Source organism: Perissodus microlepis, chromosome 10 (assembly GCF_051167445.1).
Source record: "Perissodus microlepis isolate ML-2025 ecotype Zambia chromosome 10, ASM5116744v1, whole genome shotgun sequence".
NCBI lineage: Eukaryota > Metazoa > Chordata > Actinopteri > Cichliformes > Cichlidae > Perissodus > Perissodus microlepis.
The window spans coordinates 25,396,755-25,419,931 of NC_140470.1; the positions used below are offsets into that span (position 1 = coordinate 25,396,755).

The following is a 23,177-nucleotide window of genomic DNA, read 5'->3' on the forward strand; positions in this document are numbered from 1 at the left end:
TTGCTCTTTTATTTAATGCCTTTAGTTTTTAGGATAATACTGAATGTGGAAGTACTGTCCATCTACCCTGATAGATGTCTGCAGCTATTCCACGCAGACTTTTTCCTACTTTTGCCAAAGTTTGTATGTAACTTTAACAACGATTCAAAAGTTGTGAGTCTTTGTCTCTTGTGAAACAGGGTTTCCACTACTGTAAATAAAATAGTGAGCCAGAAAGAGGGCTAACACAGACAACATGAAGTCCATTTTTTATTTTTTTTCTAACTGCAGTTTGAAAGTATACAACTGAACATCATGATTTGATTTCTGTTATGAGACTCATAAATAAAATTACAAAAAAATTTCACTACAAAAAACCAATCTACTGTTAGTAGGATGTAAAAAAACAAAACAAAAAATCGTTATATTTTCACTATCAAAGGCACAACATTGACTTTATCGACAACATGGAGAAGAAAACCTGCAGCATAATTCTTTTATTTTTCCTTTTTATTTTTTTCACACTCCATCAGAGAACACTGAAATGTTACAAAGAGATGTGTCTGATTCTACATGGAAAGAAACGAAAAAGAACAACTTCTATATCAACAGACAGTGGCTATAGATTGGTGGCACAGCTCAACAGGAAACGTACTGCCACAGAAAGAAATAGCACGTTGTCGCTGGAAAAGACAAAGGACCTTTGCAAAGCTCTAATGCCAATTTTCAAAAAAAAAAAAAAAAAAAAAAAAAATTATACACCTGACAACAATAAGAGAACAAAATAAAGAAAATAAAAAATAATAATTGGGCACCTTCTAAGATTAGGCTAAGATTAGGTGCTGAGGTAGACAAAAACTATAACCATTCAAATCATAATAAAAACACTATTTTCTTAATATAGAGCAACTTGACTGGCACTTGTGCTGTCACAACAATGGAGGAAAGAAGTAGCACACACAAGCCAGGGAAAGACAGAGAGAGAAAAGCTTTGTTACATAAAAAGCTTTGTTATGCTTGGTCCGACAGGGCAATTGGTCCTCAGTGCTAATATAAAAAAATACAATGTCTTGGTGCTTTGTTACTCAAACAAGTTTAGTCTAGACCTCGATGACACATGCATTGCAACACTGCATGAAATGGCTACTTTGTTCTAGAAACACCACACCCAAACACAGAGTGCCAGCTCCAGGGATGCCATGATTCCTCTCTGACGAATTGAACATCCCCTCTTAAATGCTTTTTTGTAGCAAAGAAAAAGTACTTAAAAAACAAACAAAACTGAAGCAACAGAAGGGTAATACCCCGGTGCTAACCTACCCAAATGGAGGTTTCTTTATCATTTTTCTTTCTTTTTTTTTTTTTACATTTTTTCCAGAACAATAAAATGTTCTGCTCAGCAAACCTGTTGCTGACAAAAAGAGAAAATTAGAATTAGAGAAGCAGACTCGGGGCCTCGTTTGCTCGCAAGAAAACAGAAAAATAAATCACAATGCAGATGTAGTCCCCAAAAGTCTCTAATAGTTACATGACCGCAGCACAAATTTCAGTAAATTTGTGTTGCTAAATAAATGCTTCTGGGAGCCAATCATAGAGCAGAGCCAAAGAACAGAAGCGAATGCACAATCCTAGTTGCTATTTCAATAGCATTAAGGGTTTATTGCAGTCCTTGAAAAAAACAAGAAAAGAAGAGGCACTGCTCTATTCAGGATTAAAAAGGGAAAAAAAGAAAGAAAATCAGGTCATTTTAGAGCGTCATGACATCCCTAGGGCGCTGGAGACACCATTTTTATTTTCTTCTGAAAATACAGAAACTAAGCAGATATAGATGGATATTTTTGTTGAACAATTTCCATTTTTAGGCACAAAGATAGTACAGAAACATCGGAGAAACACTGAGGGAAGAACTATATCAATGCCAATGAATATATATATTTTTCCCACAGAAAAAAAGTGGCATAGAATATCATTTATTTTGTATCTGATCTGTTTAGTGCATTTTTCCACTAATACACACCCACACGCACACACACAGTTACACACTCTTTCATGCACTCTTTCACCTGCACAAGAAAGTAGAAAACATTCAGAGGACGATGATAGGAATAATGTGACTGAACAGGTCTTGCATTGTGGTGTTCAGACTGAACCGTGACTGGGTATATTATAGTGGGTGGATATTATGCGAGGGTGAAAAAAAGCTCCCTCAAATCACAGTGTTAGAGAATAAAATGGCAAGACACCACGGGACATGCCATCCCTTCTTTTTTCTTTTTTTTCAAGTACAAAAACAAAACAAAAAAACATGTCGACAGTCAAGTTTGATTGAAAAATCATGAATGACAAGTACTAATTGGTCGGTTTGGCAGCGTCCCCCTGCCGCCCCGCATATTATCATCTTTTTTTTTCTTCTTTTTTTTCTCTCTTAACTTTGTCACATACACACACACACACTCGTAAAATTTGTGGCGGATAGATTTAGTCCTTCACCTACAATGCAATTGACATCCAGAAAGCAACACTTATTATTACAATATGTTCACACACATGTTTTTTTGTTCAACAATATCAAAGAGGAGCAAGGCAAATAAAATGATTCACACCCAAAAAGAGAAAAAAAACAGGTTTAAAAAAAAAAAAGAAATACAAATATTTGTGCCCTGCTATAACCCTCCACAAATGGAAAAAGGACTGACACTGAATACAAAAATATCACAATTTTTATATATCAAATTGCCTCTATTGGCTCTTGTTCAGGAATACACTCATTTCTCAAGAGAGCTTGTCTGCTGAGAGAATCTCTATTTTTAACCTTTTGTTTTATGTGTGGTTTTTTCTCCCTCCTTTTTTGATTACCACTTCCAGTTCCAATTGTCCAACGCACTCTGCATCACTGCAAAAATGACCTGTCCTGGGTGGTTCCGCGTTTTTTAGACGAACTTTCTGGGTTTTTTTTGTTTTTTTCACATTACAAAACTACAATTCTATTCACATATGTTCAAGTTTAGATTCTTGTTTTTAAACCCTCTTAAAAGCAATAGTACTTCCTCTTATCTGCTGTATCCCTCATCACTTAAGGCTTCAAAATTGCTTTTTTCCCCTCCATTCTCTCTGCTCTTCTGTGGTTGGAGGTGCAGGTTTGGGGGGGGACTATAAGAGAAGAATAAACATCCATTTGGCATTTCTCATCCTATCAGCCTCTACTTTGTTATCTCTCACCCTTTTATATACATTTTGCTTAAAAAAAACAGACAATCATAAATCAACTTAAAAAAAAAAAAGCATGAGATGAAACAATGCAAAACACAAATGCAAAAAATGTGCTTTTACCAAGAAAAAAACAAGAAAAAGAAAAAAACAACACAACAACTTAGAGGTAGCTTTTATAACAAATGACCAAACCTTCCAGCTCTTTAACAAGCAGGGTTAATAATACCAAGTTTGGTAACGAGTAATGCACAAAGAAATACGCAACATAAGAAAAAACAAACAAATCTCTTCGCCGTGGCACTTATTTTTTTTTTCCGCGTACGCATTGCTTCAATCATGTTCGCAATGCATCTTTCCAACACACGCTAACTAACAAATAAAAACAAAAGAAAAACTCCCCAAAAAACAACAAAACAAAACGAATGAAACAAAAGGGAAAATTAAAATACACAAAAGGAACATGAGGTCACAAAAACGAGGTAATTCAAGTACAATGTGTTGAGATCAAACTCAAGGTAAATCATAAGAAAAAAACAAAACAAAACCCACAACAACAAAACAAGACGAGAGAGAGAGAGACGAAGTGCAGGGACAAAAACCACAGAGAAAGTGTTGATTTATTCTGTCATCTTACTGGTCGCCCCCTAAGCTGCTGGGCTGTGTCTCGTCCAATCAGTGATCTCCCCCTTCTTGGATATGTGATCAACCAGATACAACGCTGTGACGTGCAGTGATATTCATCAAAACTCCCAAGGTTCAACCATAATACCTGACTGCGTATACCGTAAAGGTCTAATGCTGCATTTCAAAGGTGTAAGAAAAGACTTTGCCGACTTGTAGTCAGAGAAAATGTTGGAGCAGGAGTTTCTCAGGTTATGTGTTCCCCCCCCCCCCAAGAGAACCAAGGTCAGCGTTGCAGCTTAGCATGAAATATCACGCCTGCTTTACAGCTGTTACCCTTTTCCCTATGCTGTGTTGTAAACAGGCATCCAACACACATCCTTTTAGCTATATCTTTGCCAAAAGCCCCAGTGGTAATTCAAATCAGTGCAACTACATTTGGGAATATGCATAATCTGAATACAAGATCTGTAACATAACGCAGGACCTGCCAGTACTCAAGTGGTGCACATTCCAAAATAAACCTCACTTCCACACAATGACCTGGGGCTCGTGGATGAAAAGGTATGCAGCCCAGCAAGTCTTGCCTGCGGGAACGTAAGCATGCATGCTGTTAATGTTGGATGGAGAAAGTCTTCCAGTGTGACCCACTGGAAACTAATCATAACCTGGGAATTACTGACTGAAAGGCAGCATTAACCTGCTACAGTATGTATGCTCACATGGTAGTAGAAGCCGGGCTTACAAGCGTTCACATTCATGTCACTATGCCATATAACAGTCTTCAAACTGCCACACCACCTATGACAAACATTAAGGTGTGCAGCTAAGGCATGCTCAACATTTACAACTAGCAGGTAAAGTCACAGGACTCTCACAGACAGCAACCTTTTCCCAAGTCACTTTCCGCTGCTTGGATTTCAAATCACTCCGGTGAACTGACAGATCTCTTGCAGTTGAAGTGTTTGCGTGTCAGTCAGTTTATGTACTTTCTTGTTAGTGTGAGAAAAATGATAGTCATCTGGTTAAACGTACATGGATACAAGCAGTCCAGTTATCTATTGCTCAATAGGTGAATAGGCAGGGTTTAATGTGAAATATTGTAGCGAGTTATGAGCGGAAGAAAAAAAAAGTATATACCTTGCTGACGTCAAACAGAGACTGTTGTCGTAGTTTGTTTTACTTGTGCAATCAAGCCGTAATAAACTACGATGCAGAGCAAAAAAGATAAAAAATAAAAATATATATATATATGTATGTATATATATGATGAAAAAGTAACACAAGTTAGCCTGTGGCTCTCTGGAGAGAACCGTGAGTGGCCAGTTGTGACTCAACCTTCTCCAGCCCTCATCTGAAAGAGATGCAGAATGAGGAAGACTACTGAGAACACTTTCGACACTTCCGACAAAGAGCAGCGCTAGCATTTTCCCCACTCACAACCAAATGGGTGCTTGGTTTGCAGCATTAAATTAATGCTTCCACTCGTCCAGTTCAACTGTTTTCATCTACTGCATAAGCCTACCGGCTCTGCTGCTGATTCTCAGGGGCTATCTCACTGCCACCATTGGGATCTGAAGGTTTTTCAGACATGGACAGGATAACGGGCAGATTTCTGTGAAAACTGCTCATGCATAAAACAAAAAAGGTGACAAAACCTATACATCCTCTACTGGAAAAGGAGAAGGTTGCGTGTATGTCCCCCCAAAGCTGTTCATTTACTCCACAGTATTAGTTTCTTCAGGATGCATGCATGTTAAAAAACATGTCTCAGTCTTCTTCTGAGATATTTTTTATGTAGTTCGTAACCAGAAAGATGTAGGTTTGCGGTGATACTTTGAGCATGAAAGCACAAAGTACCACTGCACAACAAAAAACCCCCAAAAACTTTTCCATTTTTCGGGCAAAACAAGACCTCAAAACGCAGTGAAGGCTCCCAACAGCATGGATGTAGAGGTTCAGATAGCCCTTGAGAATCTGCTTTCTCAACTCAGCAGCTTTCAAGAAGTCACTTCCTTGCAGCTTGCTCACTTTATGGTGCTGCATGAAATGACCTGAAACAATAACACAGTTGCAGATGTAGTGAATGACCCGGTGAATCCGAACAATGGTGGAGAATTGATCTCCGTGTCCAAGACTTCCTCTTCTTAGCACGTTTGCCCCACCATCACCACCCTTTCCCCCCACCCCGCCCTCATCGCTTGCCTTTGCATGAAAACAAAAAATAGAAAACAAACCCTCTTGCTTTCCAGTCACTTCTCGTTGACATTCCTCGATCGTCAACACTCATGCCTCCTATCCGCTTTGTTACATTCCCCTTACCTCTCAACCCATCCCCTACCCTCTTCATTCACTTTCCTAGACTCAGACATAGCAGAGGTACAGGTAGGTCTTCTCTATACGCCAGTCTGGGGGGATGTCTTCGGGCTTGTGGCCTTTCATGTGCTTCTGCATGGCTGACAGGCTGGGGCAGTACTCCAGGCAGATGGTGCATTGGTAGGGCGAGGCGCCATTGTGGGTGCGCAGGTGCTTGATCATGGCCGAGTAGTCCCTGGATCGCTGGTGGCACAGCTTGCACTCGAATGGCTTCTCACCTAAAGATGATAGGGTGGGGTGGAAGACAACAGTGTTAGCCTAAGTGTGACGTTAAACAGCAAATAAAGGAATTCAGTACTGAAATCCATTAGAGGGATGGAAAAGCTGTACTAGTCTGTAAGATGTTACTGATAAGTGCATGAGCTTCTGCTTCTTTGCCTTAAAACGTATTAACTTTATTTAATGCATTGAGAAAAATTCTTACTGTTCAAAATGCAGTAAAAAAATGTGTGTATTTTTACAGCCAACGATTTTAAATTACATTTGAGTTATATTTTTTTCTAGTTTTGATGCTTGATTTATCAAGAAACAACATACGTCAGATAAACACACAAACAGCAAATGGACCAACAGGTTAGCAACTGTCTGAGCTGCTTCTGAGGATTTAGCTACTGTTCTGTGTCTTCAATCACCAAGGCCGCAGCAGTCAGAGGTATACTAGGTTATTTTGAATATCTGGATGACAGAAAAATCTTACAGATTTTCAAGTTAAACATTGCCTCAAAAGAGGAGCTAAAGTGAAGCTGGGTTGCAAAGTGGTTTGTAGAGGGGTTCATCCCTGTCAGTTAGGTTTCACTACATGGCGGTCTGTTTTGACCTTGTGTTGCCATCTTTATGTCTTTGGACAACAACCAGACCCAAGATGTAATCAACCCAAATCTACCGACAGTTAAAACATGGTGTCTTTTGCACCAAAGAAGTAAAAGTTGTGGGAGAGAAAAAAAATCCCATCACCACTTAATAAGAGATTTTTTTCTCTGTGTGGCTCACAAGAAACATTGACGCTATTATGATAATTGAACGATGCATCTAAAAAGTGACAAGTCAAAACCCAGAGGTGAAATCCCAGATGTCTTCCAGACGGCACTGTGTACCAGTAAAAGATCATGGTAACTCTTTAAAGTCATTCTCAACAGCCTTCGATAATTGATACAAATCAGAAGCGAGAGGAGAATAAAAAGCTCCAAGTACATTAGTGCAGTTTGCTCACCTCTGAGAAATAAATAGAATACCCGTCAGGTCCAGTCAAAGTATCCCCTCACAGCAGCAGTGCACATGATGATTTTGTTTACTAATTATTCTTACTTTAAAGGGATAGAACTCTTTGCATGTCATTATTTTATTAAAATACCCCTGTGTAAAGAGATTTTGGAAGGATCAAGGTTTTAGTTACATCGGGCTGTGCAACAGAAGAAAAAGAAAAGGAGATGTTCTGCTATTAAAACTAATATACATGGAATATTATGCCAGCAGTTTTAAAGTACATGCAGAGGATAATTTAACATATACTTTATTTGTTATTACTTGTAAAAACTGTAAAATCCAAAATTCAGCTCTTAGTACTTATTAGAGTGAGTATAAATTTCTTTTAGCCGGTAGAAATATGCTCAAAATGACCCAAATTAGAGAATACGAGAGTTATAAGAAACTCTCTAAATCATATCACCTGTTTACCTGTGATAAGAACCAGTCAGTGCAATCAGAAGAAGAAAAAAATTCCAGGCGTATTTACTTTTATAGAATATGATCTAATCAACTAATCTACAGTACATTACAAGAAAATACAGCTGACGACACCGAGAACTCCTGCAAGTGTCATAAATCATAGTGCAACACTGCTTTCTTGCTGTGGGGGCTGCTATATTCCAGAGGCACATTTCAATTCAGCAACAGCGGCCAGCCTAAATGTGCTAATGATTTGAGTGATGGCACGGAATAATCCACCAGCGCTCAAGCCGGCAGACGCAAATTAGACATGTAAATGCTGACCTTTACCAATGGCATTTGAAATGAGCTGTCGGAAGTGATCTGGCCCAGCGCTCGCTGTCACCTTTCAGCTAGATCTTTGCGCATGTGTGCTGCGAAACGTCCGACTTTGTGCCTCTGCTGCCTGGCCCGTCTGCTCCTTTGAATCCCCGGTTAACCTTGACCTCCACAGGGGCCGGGTTACGCTTCCATTGAGCCAATAAGCATAAATACAGTGTTGCAGGCCCCGCGCTTCTTTGTAGCAGTGTGGACACCTGCATGATGTTGATATTGATAACCAGACTGTAAACAGGGTCGCTTCAAATAACCAGCTAATAATGAATTGCAAATAGGGCCCAGGTATTGATCCGCCATTGGCATTTGGAATGTGTGGAGAGGACGGGTCGGGGAGGGGTTGGGTTGCCAATGTCGATGATTCATCAAGCAGCTCCCTTTTGTGCGAGGTGGCCTTTGACTGTGAGCTTGTCACTTGCTCTTGTTATCTGCTGTTGCTCTCCAGCTTAACGCAAAGCCCCCCTCCCCAACACAAAAGGCGAAAGGGTGGATGGGGGGGAAGCCAATTATTGGACAGGCTGCCTTGATAGTGTGGCTTAACAGCTGGTTTATTGAATGGGAGATGGGAGGGTGCTGCTATGTGTGTGTTTGAGAAAAAGGGATGGTGAGGAAGCATAAACCTTTGGCTGTGTGCCATCCTGGTGAGCACTTGTGGTATCCTCGCTCACTCTGCTACGTAGCACGCACTCATTCTCCAGGGCACCTAGCTTATCACTGTGTCAACATCTTTATGGGGCTCTAAATATACTAAGATCAATACAAAGTCTTCTGAGACATTCATCTACTGTATCTCAGCAACAAAGATATTCATCTGGTTTGGTCTGCGCCTTGCAACTTGGATTTTCTAGAAGAGAGTCCTTTAACAGGCTCCCCCATCATGCACCATATGTTTTAGAACATCTCATTACTGCAGTTTATGCTCTTTCTGCAAGTGAGGTGAGAAGAACTTAGTACAGTAAAAGACTCAAAAGCAAGTGTAAAACACTAGTCTGGCTTTTTTCACATAGCTGCTATCACCTGCAAAATAAATTTGTTAACATATTGTATCTGAAATGATCTGGCATCCATTTTTGTCCTGCCCAAGTTTGGGGGTCACTGGGCCTCTACAGACACCAAAACATTTGTTAACTGAGTATATAAGTTGTTGTGATGCTAAACTGTGTTGCACACTATAGATTTTCATTTTCTACCGCAAACAAAAAAGAGAATCAAGTGAGAATAAATAGTTCCGAATGCTTTGATTGTTATCCATTATCGCTAAAGCCTTTACTTATTTTGGTCACAGTACCTGTGTGCACACGGTAGTGGGTTTCCAGCTGGTGCTTGAGGCTGAACTTCTTCCCACACCCGTTACATTCATAGGGCTTCTCTCCGGTGTGGATGCGCTTGTGGCCCTTCAGCGTGCTCTCATCTCGGAAGCAGCTCCCGCAGAACTCACACTCAAATGGGTGGTCCCCGGCTAAAATGTGGAAAGAAAAAATAGGACACATTCACACAAACTGCTGATGACATTGTATCATAAAAAGGCTAAAGACTGCACTGGTTGAGCTCGTGAAAAGATAGCTTGAAGGGTTAATGACAACTGAGTGCAAATGACAGCACCAAGAAGCTTAGGTTTTGTCTTTATTTACATGTACAATTCAAACAATTCAAGTGTTACTCTAGTAATTGTGACAAAGAAGAACGCCAAATGTCTGAAAATAGCTTTCACCTTCAAAAAAAATTTGTATGCTACTGTGAAGGAAGCCGCATTGCAAAATGTTTTACTTTATCTGATTATTTTGTCGGGGTTGTGCACAATACAAGAGCAGCATGCAGTATCTTCCAATGCGTAGCTACATAAAGGCTTTAATAACAGCAGACAAATATAACCCATCTTTTGCCTTTGTCTACAAATCACCTGCGCTGTTGTTTTGCTTTGTCCAAACCCTTAAATAATTGTAGCCTGTCATGGCTGCTCACCAGCCTTGAGATGTATTATTGACCATGCAGACCCAGTGTCACAATGCACTAATGGATCACCTAACTAATGTGCTAAACCTAGAATAAAGAAGTGAGTTTGTCATCACAGAATCTATTATCCTTGCATATATATGTGTTTAAGCAGACCCAAATTCAGGCATTTGTCTTTAACTGGTCTAGTCGTAGAGTCCAAATTACTCTGCAACCTCGATCACTGCCATGTAGCCGGTCCTAAAACACAATATTTGTATTTTAGACAGTGCGCCATCATCACGGTTAAATGACAATGCCTAAAAATGTAAATGAAGATAAATGTACCATGTCTTGACATTCACTGGCAGCATGTTGACTGGCTTATATTAACCTCCTTACGCCCAGTCTCCACCCTTCCTTAATTTTTCCTTAGATAGCATCATATTTCCTTCCTGAGACATCGCAGTTATTGTAGGCATCAGACTGCTGGCGGTTGTATAGCATGCATGCTTTCAGAAATGAAAATGATAACATACTCCCCCTCATGCTGCCACTGCACAGGTCCCCACAGGGCTGCTGTAATGCATATTCAGATGTCAGTGATCAGGGACATTATGATTTGCAGGAGCCTCTCACCAGCAGTCCAAAGACTAATTGTATTTCCGTCTTTGATGAGGGGCTGCTTCTTGCGTCATTTGCTTCCCCCCAGTGTTACACTCTCCATCCAAGTAATGTTGTGGATATTTATTAATGTATTTCACTCTACCGCTGCAGGTTTAAGTCACCATCAGTGACCTATGCCTTTCATTATCTGCCTGTCCAAGTAGCAACGTGCCAGAGAATAAATTGCATTTCTCGTTATGTGCTGCTACCACTGCCCCGCTGTTAAGAGACTATTTCACTTCCATCCTGCATATTTTATTTGAGATTTTATGTATGCACATAGAGTATGCACACATGTAACTGGTTTATTTAGAAGGAGAGACAAAGAAAGGATGGGAAAGGAATGTAAACTGGATACTCTTTAAATGTTGATCACGTGTCGGGTATGTTATACTTTTGGGGAGGGAAATGTTTTCAAAGCCTTCTGATGCTGGATGCATTCCCATTAAAGGGAATGCTGGGGATTGGAGGGGGTAAAGGGGGAGGGATAAAAGTGAGACAGGGATGGAGCAGGGGATGTGGGTGTATATGGTGGCAGTGGTGGGGGCTGGGCAAAAATCAATAAAAGTGACAGTCTTTATTTGTCTGCATGAAGTTATCAGTGGCTCCCGCTGTAAGACATTGTGCTCTTTCTAGCGTTTCAACCACAGCAGAGATCACAATCCATCACAGAGCTCGGTGGGCTTGCACGACGCTGCAAGAATAATAATTGAGCTCAGATTCACCTGCCTTTAATTAAGGCCTCCGATCAAACCAGCAAGTGGGATGCTAATACTCGAAGAATGTCTGTGGAGGGCTATTTATGTTTAGATGCGTGTTTCTGTGCTAACGTCTGCTGATAATATAATAAAGGATTTCTGCACAATACAGATTTCTACACAATATGTATTCTGTATGTTTGTGATGGTGAGTTAGCGCTATTTAAATTAAATTGGAAAACGCAATAAAGAGTTTTGGAGAGTGTCCATGATCTCTCTTATAGCTTTGTAAATGATCTGAAGCCTAGATTTGGTTTATAAATCACTTCAATTTAACCCATTTACACCGACTTTATCTCAAGTTACTGTAGACATTTATGCAAATCTTACAAAAAATAACAGCAATAAACAAAAAGCAAGAAGAAAACAACCTCAAAATCATATTTGACAACAATGCAAAACAAAAAAAATAGTTTTCTTATACCCAAGCACACAAATCAATGCTACAGTTACTGCGCTAAAGTAAGGGTGCCTCTGTTAGTCTGTGCTGGCTACAACTGCTTTAGCTATATATAATGAATAGACAACAAATATATAATATTCAAGCTTAGAGACCCAGTGTAAATCTAATTAAGGAGCTTCTGGGTTAGAAGTTAAAAAATAACCGTGGTATAACATACAGAGGGGTTTCGGTCTCACTCAAGCACCCTGTTGCTGGATGCTCATCACGCATGTTATCTCCCATTGCCACTCGGGGACGCCAAAGTGCAAAGTTGCACTGCAGAGTTTTATATAAGTCGGACACAATTCTGTAATCACATTGTGAGAATGTAAAGGAGCAGACAAGGCTTCATTTTGTCAGGATATATTCTCACGGGAGGCGGAGAATAATAGGAACACGTCCTCCGTCCATCCCAAATCTGCTACTATTACTTCCCCCATCTCTCCATCCTTGCTTTCCTCTTCATTTTCTCTCCATTTCTCCATCCCTCTGTGGTGTGACCACATGGCAGGGACGCGACAGATGAGGACCCGGCAAAGTGAGGTGGAACCACAGCATGGTGACTGAACCCAAGGGTGCCCCCGAGCATCACCACCTGCGTCTCCTGACCCCTCCTCATCACCTCCTTTGACACCCCAAAGGACTGCTGAGGGTTCCTGTGCCCATGGGCACACGGTGCGTGTTCATTATATACGGTAAGAGGCTGTAAATCACCAGGCTCCATCACTGCCAGGACCAGAACTGCCTCATTCTCTCTCTCTCTAAATTCAATTCAGCCCTCTCTCGCTCTCGCTCTCTTTCTGGCTGTAGCACTATCAAATACAGCTGCGAACACAAAACACCCCGCCACAGCAGACAGCAAATTGGCCCAGAGTTAAAAAAAAAAAAAAGGAAAAAAAAAACAGACACTTACACACAGACAGTGCACAACAACAGAATATTAATGAAGGTCTGGTCTGTAAAGAGAGAGTGTGTATGTCTGTGTGCATGTGGTGCCAGGGAAGAAAAATAACACAGCTGCTATGACTTCCACTTTTTATGAGCCAACATTGTGCACTTGTGCGTGAGTGCTCGAACCTATACTGTACTACATGCGTGAAATAAAGACAAAAATAAATAAAACAGATAGGCAACATCGCAGTAAGAATGTGCAATAGGATGTTAAGGGGAGGTAATGAAACCGCAGGTGGAAGGAGGAAAATGAAAACACAGTGATGGAGGCGAAAGAGAGATGGCAAGATTAAGATGCTGAAATAAACACCATTAAATCAGGTTGTTTTTTTTTCCTGCTTCCTCGTCCTAAACGGTGATCCAGTGTCAAAGCCCGCACCAGCAAGGCTGCGTTCAAAAGATAAAGCTGCAGACAGGTAAAATGAAGCACGCGTAATGAATGTCCATAAAAGTGCTTTTGCTGCTTTCTGTTGTCAGCTGATACAACCGAATGGTGAGTCAACCAATAACCAAGTAATATCTAGAATGCTTTGTATGGAAGATGAGCTGCCATTGTCTGTCCATAAAAATTAAGGTTGAATACCGGGAATTGAGGTTTTGGTATTTACTGGGGATTTTTTTGTCAAAACTGAGCCGTGTTTCTGGGAAAATACCTGCCAGGAACCACTGCATCCATGATACATTTGTGTGCTGGAAACAACTGTGCGCACTGGAACAAAGACACCTCATCCAAACCTCATTTACCACACAACTGTCACACCTAAATGCCAAAGTCTGCCACTGAAAAGCCATTATTACGGTAATATAATATGGATCAGCGTTTCTCCTGCAGTGTTTTGTTTTCAATTACTTTCCATGTTTCAGTGTCTGCCTTAAGTCCAGATGAGAGGAAATACAATTTTTCCCGGTCTGAATGAAGCGGAAGGCTAAATCTGTAAGAACAGCATCCCTCCGAAAACAACAAAAACAGATCAACCATCACTAAATCAGAATAAGAGAACAGACAAGAAGAATGAATTAATTTTGTGATTTAACTTGGCATATAACTAACTGCTTTTCCCAAAATTAGAAAAACAAAGAGAAAAAAATGGCGCCATGTGAAAGGTTTTTCTCCTCCCTTTGCAAAGCAGGTTTTGTCAACAGGGACACTGTTGTGCTGCTTTAATATATAATGCAAGTGTAATATAATATAATATAATACTTATATGAAAATATACAATGATGTCACAATTATTATAATATATGCTTTTTTAGATTTAAATTTTGGAGTTTACATGAACCAAAATTCATTTTGGTTTTTTATTTTAAAGCACAGTTTTTTAAGGAATCATTTTTAAATCGAGAGAAAACCTATAGAGCTGAACCTTCATTCAAAAAGTAATTTACACATATCTCAGATCTTAAATTTAAACGTGTTCAGTGATGAGTCTTTATTAATCCAGACAAAATATGACACCAAATGGAAACATCTCTTAGTCACTACTTCCATTTATCAAAGTAATTAGTTAGCAATTACTAAGCACTGTTAGCTTTTGCAATATGGATAAACTGTCTTTGATAGCGTATGCCATTAATCAGCATTAATATGACAACGGTTTTGATGTTTTTAGGACCATAACTAAAACTATAGAAGGAAGAGCCAATGGCTCCCATTTTATCTGCTTTTTGGCGCTTGCATAAAGCTAACTAGAAGTAAATAAATAAAGCAAATGCACATTACTGCAGAAACTTTGGTTGGTTTAAAGATTTCCTTTCCAATACATGGCAGCTTTCTTTATGCAATTTGCTTTTAATCACTCAAATGTCTTGAGCTGAGCTATCTTGCAGAATCCAGATGAGAAAAGATCCTAGCTGATAAGAACATACAGATGGACATAATTTATTTACATTTACAGACTTACATTAGTACAGCTTTGCCTCTAGGGCTACATTCAGACAGGCTTAACGTCTAATTTATCTTTACAGATACACCCCTTTGCAGCTCACTTAATCTATATTTCTTTTTGAATGGAATATTCTCCTAGAAAATACATGCACAAAACAAGCGAGGATGGCACTTTAGTTAAGGTGTAGATCTAACGTTTGATACAAGTGAAAATAAGTTAATTAGGGCGTTATTAATTGAATCGTTTCCACATCTTAACCCAACCAACCCTTTTATGGGTTCTGCATGTTTGATGCATCCTATAAAACTTGAAAACACAACATTGATACATAAAGGAACAAATAACAAAACATAAAGAAAAGAATTAGACAAAAATCCGAACTTGAACTTTGCTAGGTGAGAGTGCACGTGTCTCTGCATCACATGAAGGTAAAGTTATAAGGCTGATTCTCTAAGGTGGATACGCTGTCTAGCTGTCTGTTTTTAAGCACTATTTTTGCCTCGTTACCAAGCAAAGTGTGAATGAGATTATTAACATCAAAGTGTAAATGCAGAGGAACACCATGCCTCTACTTTTTTTTTTTTTTTTTGGAGGGTAAATTAGACCTATTTTTGGAGCCTATGATGGCTGTGCGAGTTGCTGACTTTATAATCCCCTGACAAAAGGCTCTGCATCATATTTAAACGATTGCTTTCACGGCTGGCTCATTGTGATTTAACACACGCCCACAGTGGGATGAGGTTCAAAGTGGCAGGAGGCTGCAAAGTCTCATCTGCAGCTCCACTGACGAGCTGAGGTGACATTTGCGTCGCCTGGGTGGGCAGGTGGATCAGAGACGCTGCATGTGTCCCCTCCAATGTCTGGTAGATAGAACAGATGTGTGCACCGCTACTGTACAGGCGGCTCAAGCAGCCACGTCCGCCTCCCCCCCCTCCTTCCTCCGCCACCTCAACCCCCCCCGGCTTCTGCCACCATCACACACTAATGGTGTATTCGCCTGACTTGTAAATAGGGCCGACTGCTCTCATCTCACTGCCTTTCGTTTCAAATATTTATCCGTGAGCCGGTGAGCTAAATCGGCTCTGACAGTGAGACTGTTATTTAAGGTCGCAGACAGGCGGCTGGCTAAGAGACAGAGAGAGAGAGGGGGAAGGAAAAAAGCATCCATCCCCTTGCCAGTGAAATGGGATTCATTTCCATGTGTTCATATTCTGTCATGGCTACGGCTTTTTTCTCTTTACTCTGAATAGCCGCATCCGTCAGGCTACCTCTGCTCCCTCGCAAAAATGTATTAGTATCCTGGCCTCATCTCAGTAGAGAGCCAACACTGTGAGTATTACAAGTTGACAAAAAGGGGGGGAAAAAAAACTAACAAACAAAAAAACCCAACAACAGCAACAACAAGAAACAAATAGTTGCTGTAAATACGCTTTTTGTGACTGCTGCAGAATTCATTTTGTGTTGACCTGAATTAATACTGTTTATTCAGATGAGCAAAAACAGCAGCGTAACAGGAAAGTGGTAACATAATTCACTCAAATTTGCTAAAAACAAAACATGAATTCTTTATTTGTATACCTATATTTGTCGATGGCAACCCTACACTGGCTGTGCTGTACTAGCCACCCTATCCCTACGTGTTGTTTGAGAATGAAAATGAACTCAGATGACCTGAATTACAGGACACTGCTGGACATTATACTAGCCTCCATTAAACACACACAAAAATTAAGAATATGTACCGTTTAAGTAGAGCATCAGCTGGAATAATAATAAATGTAGATTTTATGGGACCACAGGGACTGCACGTCTGTGGTCTAGTAGGTGTGGGCATGCACGATAAATAAAACGGAAATCTGGCATCACTATGAGCTGGGTGGATAATGTATTCTGCCATTATTAATTCCTACTAATCATTTCTCCAATAGTCAATACTTTGGTGATTACTAGGGCTTCCACCTGAAAGTCTATTTATCTACATACACGTGCTCCGCTCCTGGCTAACTGATAAGAGAACTGGATATCTGATAGGGAGTGATACTGTCACTACCATTCATATGGGTCTATGTACCTTTCCATTCAGGCATCCAATATGTGATGTAGGTCCTTTGTTGTATGACGAGCTTAAATATGTGTAAGTTTCATTGTGACAGCTACTGAAAAAACTATGTATTGTATTTGTTGCCCTAAAGAAAAGGAAATAAAGGCAGTGGCATCACTTCTTTTACTCTCTCTTATCATACCGAGTTGTCCTGGACAGTGAAAGTTAAAACTCCCATCCTAAAGTAAACACACAGCAGCTTTTGGACTTGGAGAAACCTTAAAAAGTACAAATACAGACTCTGTGCACATGAGTTAGCATGTCATTCATGGAAACTACTTAGAAGTTAAAGATATCAACTACTTGTTAGTGCGCAATGCCATCCATTTTATTTGAAGGATTTGAGTTGTTTTTGTTAAATACGCTAAGGAAATGAATCAAAAGGCTAAGCTGTATAAGTGCACTGATTTAACAAAACAAATGGCTGCAGTTCTCAGGTCTTCGTGTTTCATCTACTATATACTAGAGATGGACCGATCCGATATTACGTATCGGTATCGGTCCGATACTGACGTAAATTACTGGATTGGATATTGGAGAGAAATAAAAAATGTAATCCGATCCATTAAATATCAAAAAAGCACCTCACAAAACTTGCGACACGTCCTAACTCGGCTCATAACCGTAGCACGTCGCAGCAGTACCCCTCACTTGATAGAGCGGCTGTGTGTATTTGTAGCCTCGCTAGCAACCCGGCATTTCATCTCCGAGGAAGTGATCCCAGAGAGAAGTAAAGCAAGTGTGTAAGTTCATCTCTGAATGTTTGTAAAGCATTCCCGCGTTAAGCTTAACAACCGATATATGGAGCAACTGCCTCTTCTCTCTCTCTCCTGTTGCTACTTCAGTCATGAAACTGATCAATGATCAGCTGATCGGCTTTTCTGTCGCGAGTCCGTCTCTCTTGTTTGTTTATTGCTTACTTCGTGCCAGAAAGAGGAAACCAGCGGCTGAACAACAGCAGCACGTTTAAGCTTGATAAGCTGTTTTTAGAATTTATTTACTTCCTACACCAGGATTGTTTTCTACGTAGCTGACGGCTGGTAACTGTGCAGGGGCGGATCTAGCAAAGTTTAGCCAGGGGGGCCGATAGGGCATTAACAGGGAAAAGGGGGGCACAAAGACATACTTTTCTTTCTTATTCTCATTTAAAATGTCTAGCTTTTAATAAATAATTATCCGAATCTTACACCCAAGTTTTAATCTGATGTAAAATGTATAGAAGTCCATTACTGTATATAGTAAGTCTAATATACCCTAGCAAGCTATAGTACTTTTTCCTTTGGGAAGGTACAATCTGTGCAGTCTGCAGTTCTGTTGAAGAAAGATGTTGAATCTATTTAATTATTCTTGGAAAATAATTTATTTCTGTGCATTTTTTTTCACACTGCATCAAATTAAAGTTGATTACGTCAATTAAGCATCATGAGGTGGAGGGTGGTTCCCTATTTTTTTATTTTGCTGGGAGTTTTAGAACCCTATTAGTTAGGTTGCTTACTCTTTAAAATAATAATAATAATAATGGATTGGATTTATATAGCGCTTTTCAAGGCACCCAAAGCACTTTACAATGCCACTATTCATTCACTCTCGCATTCACACACTGGTGGAGGCAAGCTATGGTTGTAGCCACACCTGCCCTGGGGCAGACTGAAGCGAGGCTGCCATATCGCGCCATCGGCCCCTCTGGCCAACACCAGTAGGCGGTAGGGTAAAGTGTCTTGCCTAAGGACACAACGACCAGGACAGAGAGCCCGGGGATCGAACCGGCGACCTTCTGGTTACAGATACGCTTCCCAACTCCCTGAGCCACAGTCGCCCACTGTATAACGGAATAGGGAGGATGGAGTAGGTTTAAGTTTATTAGATTGATCAGTATTGCTGAACTATGAAATATTTTAGGTGCAGTGTATTTTTTGCATACAGGTATAACAGAATAGCTTTAGTGGTTTTTGGTTTTTTTTTTACTTGAGTATGAACTTATACAAAAAGCAGCAAGATATTAAAAAAAACTGTTTTATGGATTAAAAACCACACTATATCGGATTCATATCAGTATCGGCAGATATCCAAATTTATGATATGGGTATCGGTATCGGACATAAAAAAGTGGTATCGTGCCATCTCTACTATATACTCAAAGTTTTGGAAGGTGACTGTTACTCAGCTAGGAATTACAGGGACTAGTTCTGGATGTGCTTCCTTAGCATTAGGAAGGAGGTGGTTCAGACATCTAATTATGATGAATCCTACTTTTGGAGGTATTTTGAATTAAAATCAGAGCAGACTCTAGGATACAGAAAAAAAGAGCAAAGGGATTACCTTTCCGACCTGGTGTGGGTACATGAGGGTTGCCCAAGATCAAACAGAGAATGTATTATGGACTACTGCACTTAATTTGTTACAGCATTCGCATATTCCAGACCAAGAGAAAAGGCTGGATATGAATAGACAGATAACGCCCCATGGAACACCTCGGTGAAATGATATCGCCGCCTTATCACCACAGGCGGCTTTCACTGACCTGTGTGTGAGCGTAGGTGACGCTTGAGTGCAGTATGGCTGGGGAAAGTCCGGTTGCATTCGCTGCAAATGTAGCTGCGAACTCCGGCGTGGACTTCCATGTGCTGCTGCAATGCTGTCTGGGTCTGGAAGCGCTTCCCACAAAGCAGGCAAAAGATGGCCATGTCCGAGCCTGCGGAGCAAAAAACACCGCAAGTTAATTCGAGGCAAACATTATTTATTAAAAGTCATCCGACCTCACGTTTCTTGACTTGTCGCATGTCTTTTTGTGTATCCATTCTTTTGCAATTAAAGGGATGAATATGACCTTATAGGTGCTTGTGTTAAAAAAAACTTAGATCCAAGTTGTGCAGTGGTTATTTCAGGAAAAATAAAGCACTGTCACTACGGAGCTATTCAGTAGCACTTCAATGTAGATCCAGAGTGACAGCCAAAGCCAGCTTTTCTCAAACCAATCACACACGGCTGTGTATCCTTACAGTGATTAAAATACAGGATAACAACACAGGTATGATGTCGAGAACTTTAGCACATCAAATTTTAATGAAGAAAAAGAAAAGAACCCAGGAAAACAAAAAACTTTTTCACAAGTGCACGTAAAAAATACTGTATTTATAGGATTAAAGTTGCATGCAGCATTCATGTTTTAGGGTGGGTGTGTAGAAAGATAAAGATCTCCTATGCAATACTTCAATCGAATCTTGACTCCAGCGAGCACTGTGCATTTTTCTCCAGCAGAGATAAAGAGCCCACAAACACAGCAGAACACACGCACACACACACAAACACGCACACACACACCCAACTGCACGCTCCTTTGAACACACTCCCTTCACACTTTTTCAATTACCAGGCTGGGGAAAACTCTGGGGAAGGACTGAGTGTTTGGAGCTCAGTTTCTATTTCATCAGTCAATAACACATCTTTGGGGCAAAGCTGACACTAATTTAAAAATCTATGAAGAGCAGCCCGCCTCATGTTCATAACCACTGGAGGAGGAGGCGGGCCCACGACAGCCTCCACACCAGATCAATCACTGTCTCGGCTGCTCTACACGCTAAAGAACCGGGATGAAGGGAGGGAGTATATTGCTGGAGAATGATGATAGGAGGAAGGATAGAAAAGAGTTGCTAGAAAGCAGGTAAAGAGAGGAGATTTCGGTTTGTAGCAGAAGAAAGTGATGCTGAAGAGCGAAGCGAGGAAAAAAAATTCTCACTTTGTTGCAAGTAGTGGAGAAAAAATTAATATTGACAAACCTTTCCCTTCTGACTTTCGGACTGTCTCTATTTCTCATTTTTTCTTGTACATGAAAGGAATCAGGCTTGTCTACAGGAGTGTAGAGTTTTCATTAGCTCTGTGGTGAGCACTCATGACTGAAAGCCCGAGGTACTAATCTTCCAGCCCTACATGTGATGTCAGTTATATTCATGCTCCTTGGAGGATAACTCCAAATGTGCTGCTGACCAACTTATTCCCCCCCAAACACAGGGCAGCGTTTTTGCAACCTTTTGCTTTTTAATTTTTCCGAGCATATTCATGCCACCTTGAGGATCACCCTTTGGAAATTAGCCACTTCTTAGCTCAGAACATCTATTTCGTGAACAATGGTGAGGAGTAAGAGCTGCAGCGTGCTAATTTGTGAAAATGCAAACTAAAAAAATGCAACTACATCTAAACTTGCTTGCTCTTTTTTCAATTCTGTCTTCATGTCCTCTCTGCGTTTATCAATGAAAAGGCCACTGAAGAGGCCAATGAATGCCTATTATTGCTTTTAGAATCCCTTCAGGACATTTCAGGTACGATAATAGCTTTAACTGACAATCCAGGTTTTAGTCACTTCTCACCTTTTTCTACCTCACTCCTCCTTCTTTAGCTTGTAATCCATCTAAGGTCTGGCTAACTCAGTGATCCTCCATAAGCACAATACTTCTTCCTTTAGGCTATATCAGATCAATCACAACATTCAGGGTTGGACTGAATATGTAAAAATAAAGTTCTATTATTGAAAGAAGAAACTAACAATGGTGTAAGTGCACAAGAGGTGAAATGGGCATCAGAGAAAATGAGAGAATAGTGGACTTGGGGGTAGGGTTGGGTGGAGACTTTGGCCAAAGATCAAGAATTAGAGGAAAAAAAAAGGTTTTGGAATGTAAAAGGTCAGCAGACCTCTGACCTCAGGTTTAGGCCAAGGCATGGTGGAAATCTGAAACCCAGATACCAACACACACACACACGCAGACAGACACACACAGAAAAACAAAGCAGTGGAACAAAAAAGTGGAAGCACCGCATGAAAAACACGACTTTGAAGTCAGGGCAGTTACAGTGGTGCGGCGCATTATGGTGAACAATATGCATCACCAAAGTGTGTATCAACTTTAAAAGAGCTCTGACAGTGACTGCTTTTATCAAAAGCAATACAATCTAGCTGAGAACACTGGAACAAAGATGGTTAGTACAAGCAAACCACCAGAAAGTGATGGACGTTTAAACATGCTGCTCTCTAAACACCACACAAGTAAATAATCAAAAATGACCACATATTTATGCAGTTTTTTGACTTTCTGAGCCTTGAAGAGCTGCTATTAACTAATGTTTCAGGCATTTTGCCAACACTAAAGCATCTTATTACAACCCACATTTACATGTAATTGCCATCTCTATTCATTTTAAGATACAAAGCACTTTAGTGCCTGTTGTAGCTCCGACAGCAGCAAAGGAGGAAGTCCAATTATCTTTGCAGGGAGGATGTTGTGTTGGGTAGATGAATTGATAAGGTTACATACATTTGTATTGCAGATCGATATTTGTTGCTTAGTTAATGCCGTTTCTTCTAACCACGACCATTCCTAGAATCCCGCATAACAACTGCATATTTACTACTGCGGGATCACACAAGGCCCCTAGACCTTAACAAACGAATTATTTTAAGCCAAACCATGTGGTGTTTTGTGCTTAAACCTAACCAAATGTTAGCAATGTTGGCAATCTAGAGCACAGAAATTATTAATTTTCCTGTTAATATGTTTCTATGGATCTCATTGGAGTGTATGAATACACCAACTACAGTAAGACTTTCTACATCCTATGTTTAATTAAATGTGGGAAAAAGTCCAACTAGTTCCAGAACTTTAATAACAGTAAAAATAACATCATAGAAATAAATGGTTTGACTAACCAGCCAGTACAGAAAGTCCATCTGACACCAGTAAGTAAAAAAAAGTCTTTAAGACTTTTTCCACAAACTGCACGTTACATCCCAGATCTTTCACCTATGCTGCTGAGTCTATGTATTGTAGGAAATTGCTTCCTCCTTGCTATCGTTTGCCCTCCTTGTCTGCAAAGCACAGTTTGTAGCAAAGTGCTAACACTGATTACTGTTAGATAAAATTAAGCGGTCCAAACTTCAGTACAGGGAATAATTGTGTGTTGCAGTAAAGTGAGTAAAAGGCTTGTCAGCCGCTGATAGATGAAGAGAGCAGTGGAGAGATAAAAAAGGAAGGAAAGGTGGGAGAAAGGTAGTTGACCCAGGAGGTCCATTACAGTGTAAAATTGAGTCAGCCCAAAGTGACACCTGAAAGGAGGAGCTGTGGAGCCAGAGCGGTGGAGGGTTCTTAGTCTCAGTCCTGTTTGGCTGTTTTGGAATAATTTACCTCCTTTAACCAGCCTCTCTACACTTCTCGTGCCATCTATTT

At 40.3% G+C, this 23,177-nt stretch overlaps 1 protein-coding gene across 1 annotated transcript in view; it reads right to left on the reverse strand.

Annotated features, from left to right (window-relative positions):
- Window positions 1-236: 236 nt before the first annotated feature.
- The window catches only part of zbtb16a (zinc finger and BTB domain containing 16a), a 139,443-nt gene continuing 116,502 nt past the window's right edge, over window positions 237-23,177 (reverse strand). Inside the window, exons 5-7 of the mRNA XM_084940835.1 lie at window positions 19,484-19,654; window positions 9,515-9,685; window positions 237-6,404 (exon numbers count right to left, since the gene is read on the reverse strand). Coding sequence (XP_084796961.1) covers window positions 6,175-6,404; window positions 9,515-9,685; window positions 19,484-19,654 — 572 coding nt within the window. The 3' untranslated portion in view covers window positions 237-6,174. The remainder of the gene's footprint in view (window positions 6,405-9,514; window positions 9,686-19,483; window positions 19,655-23,177) is intronic.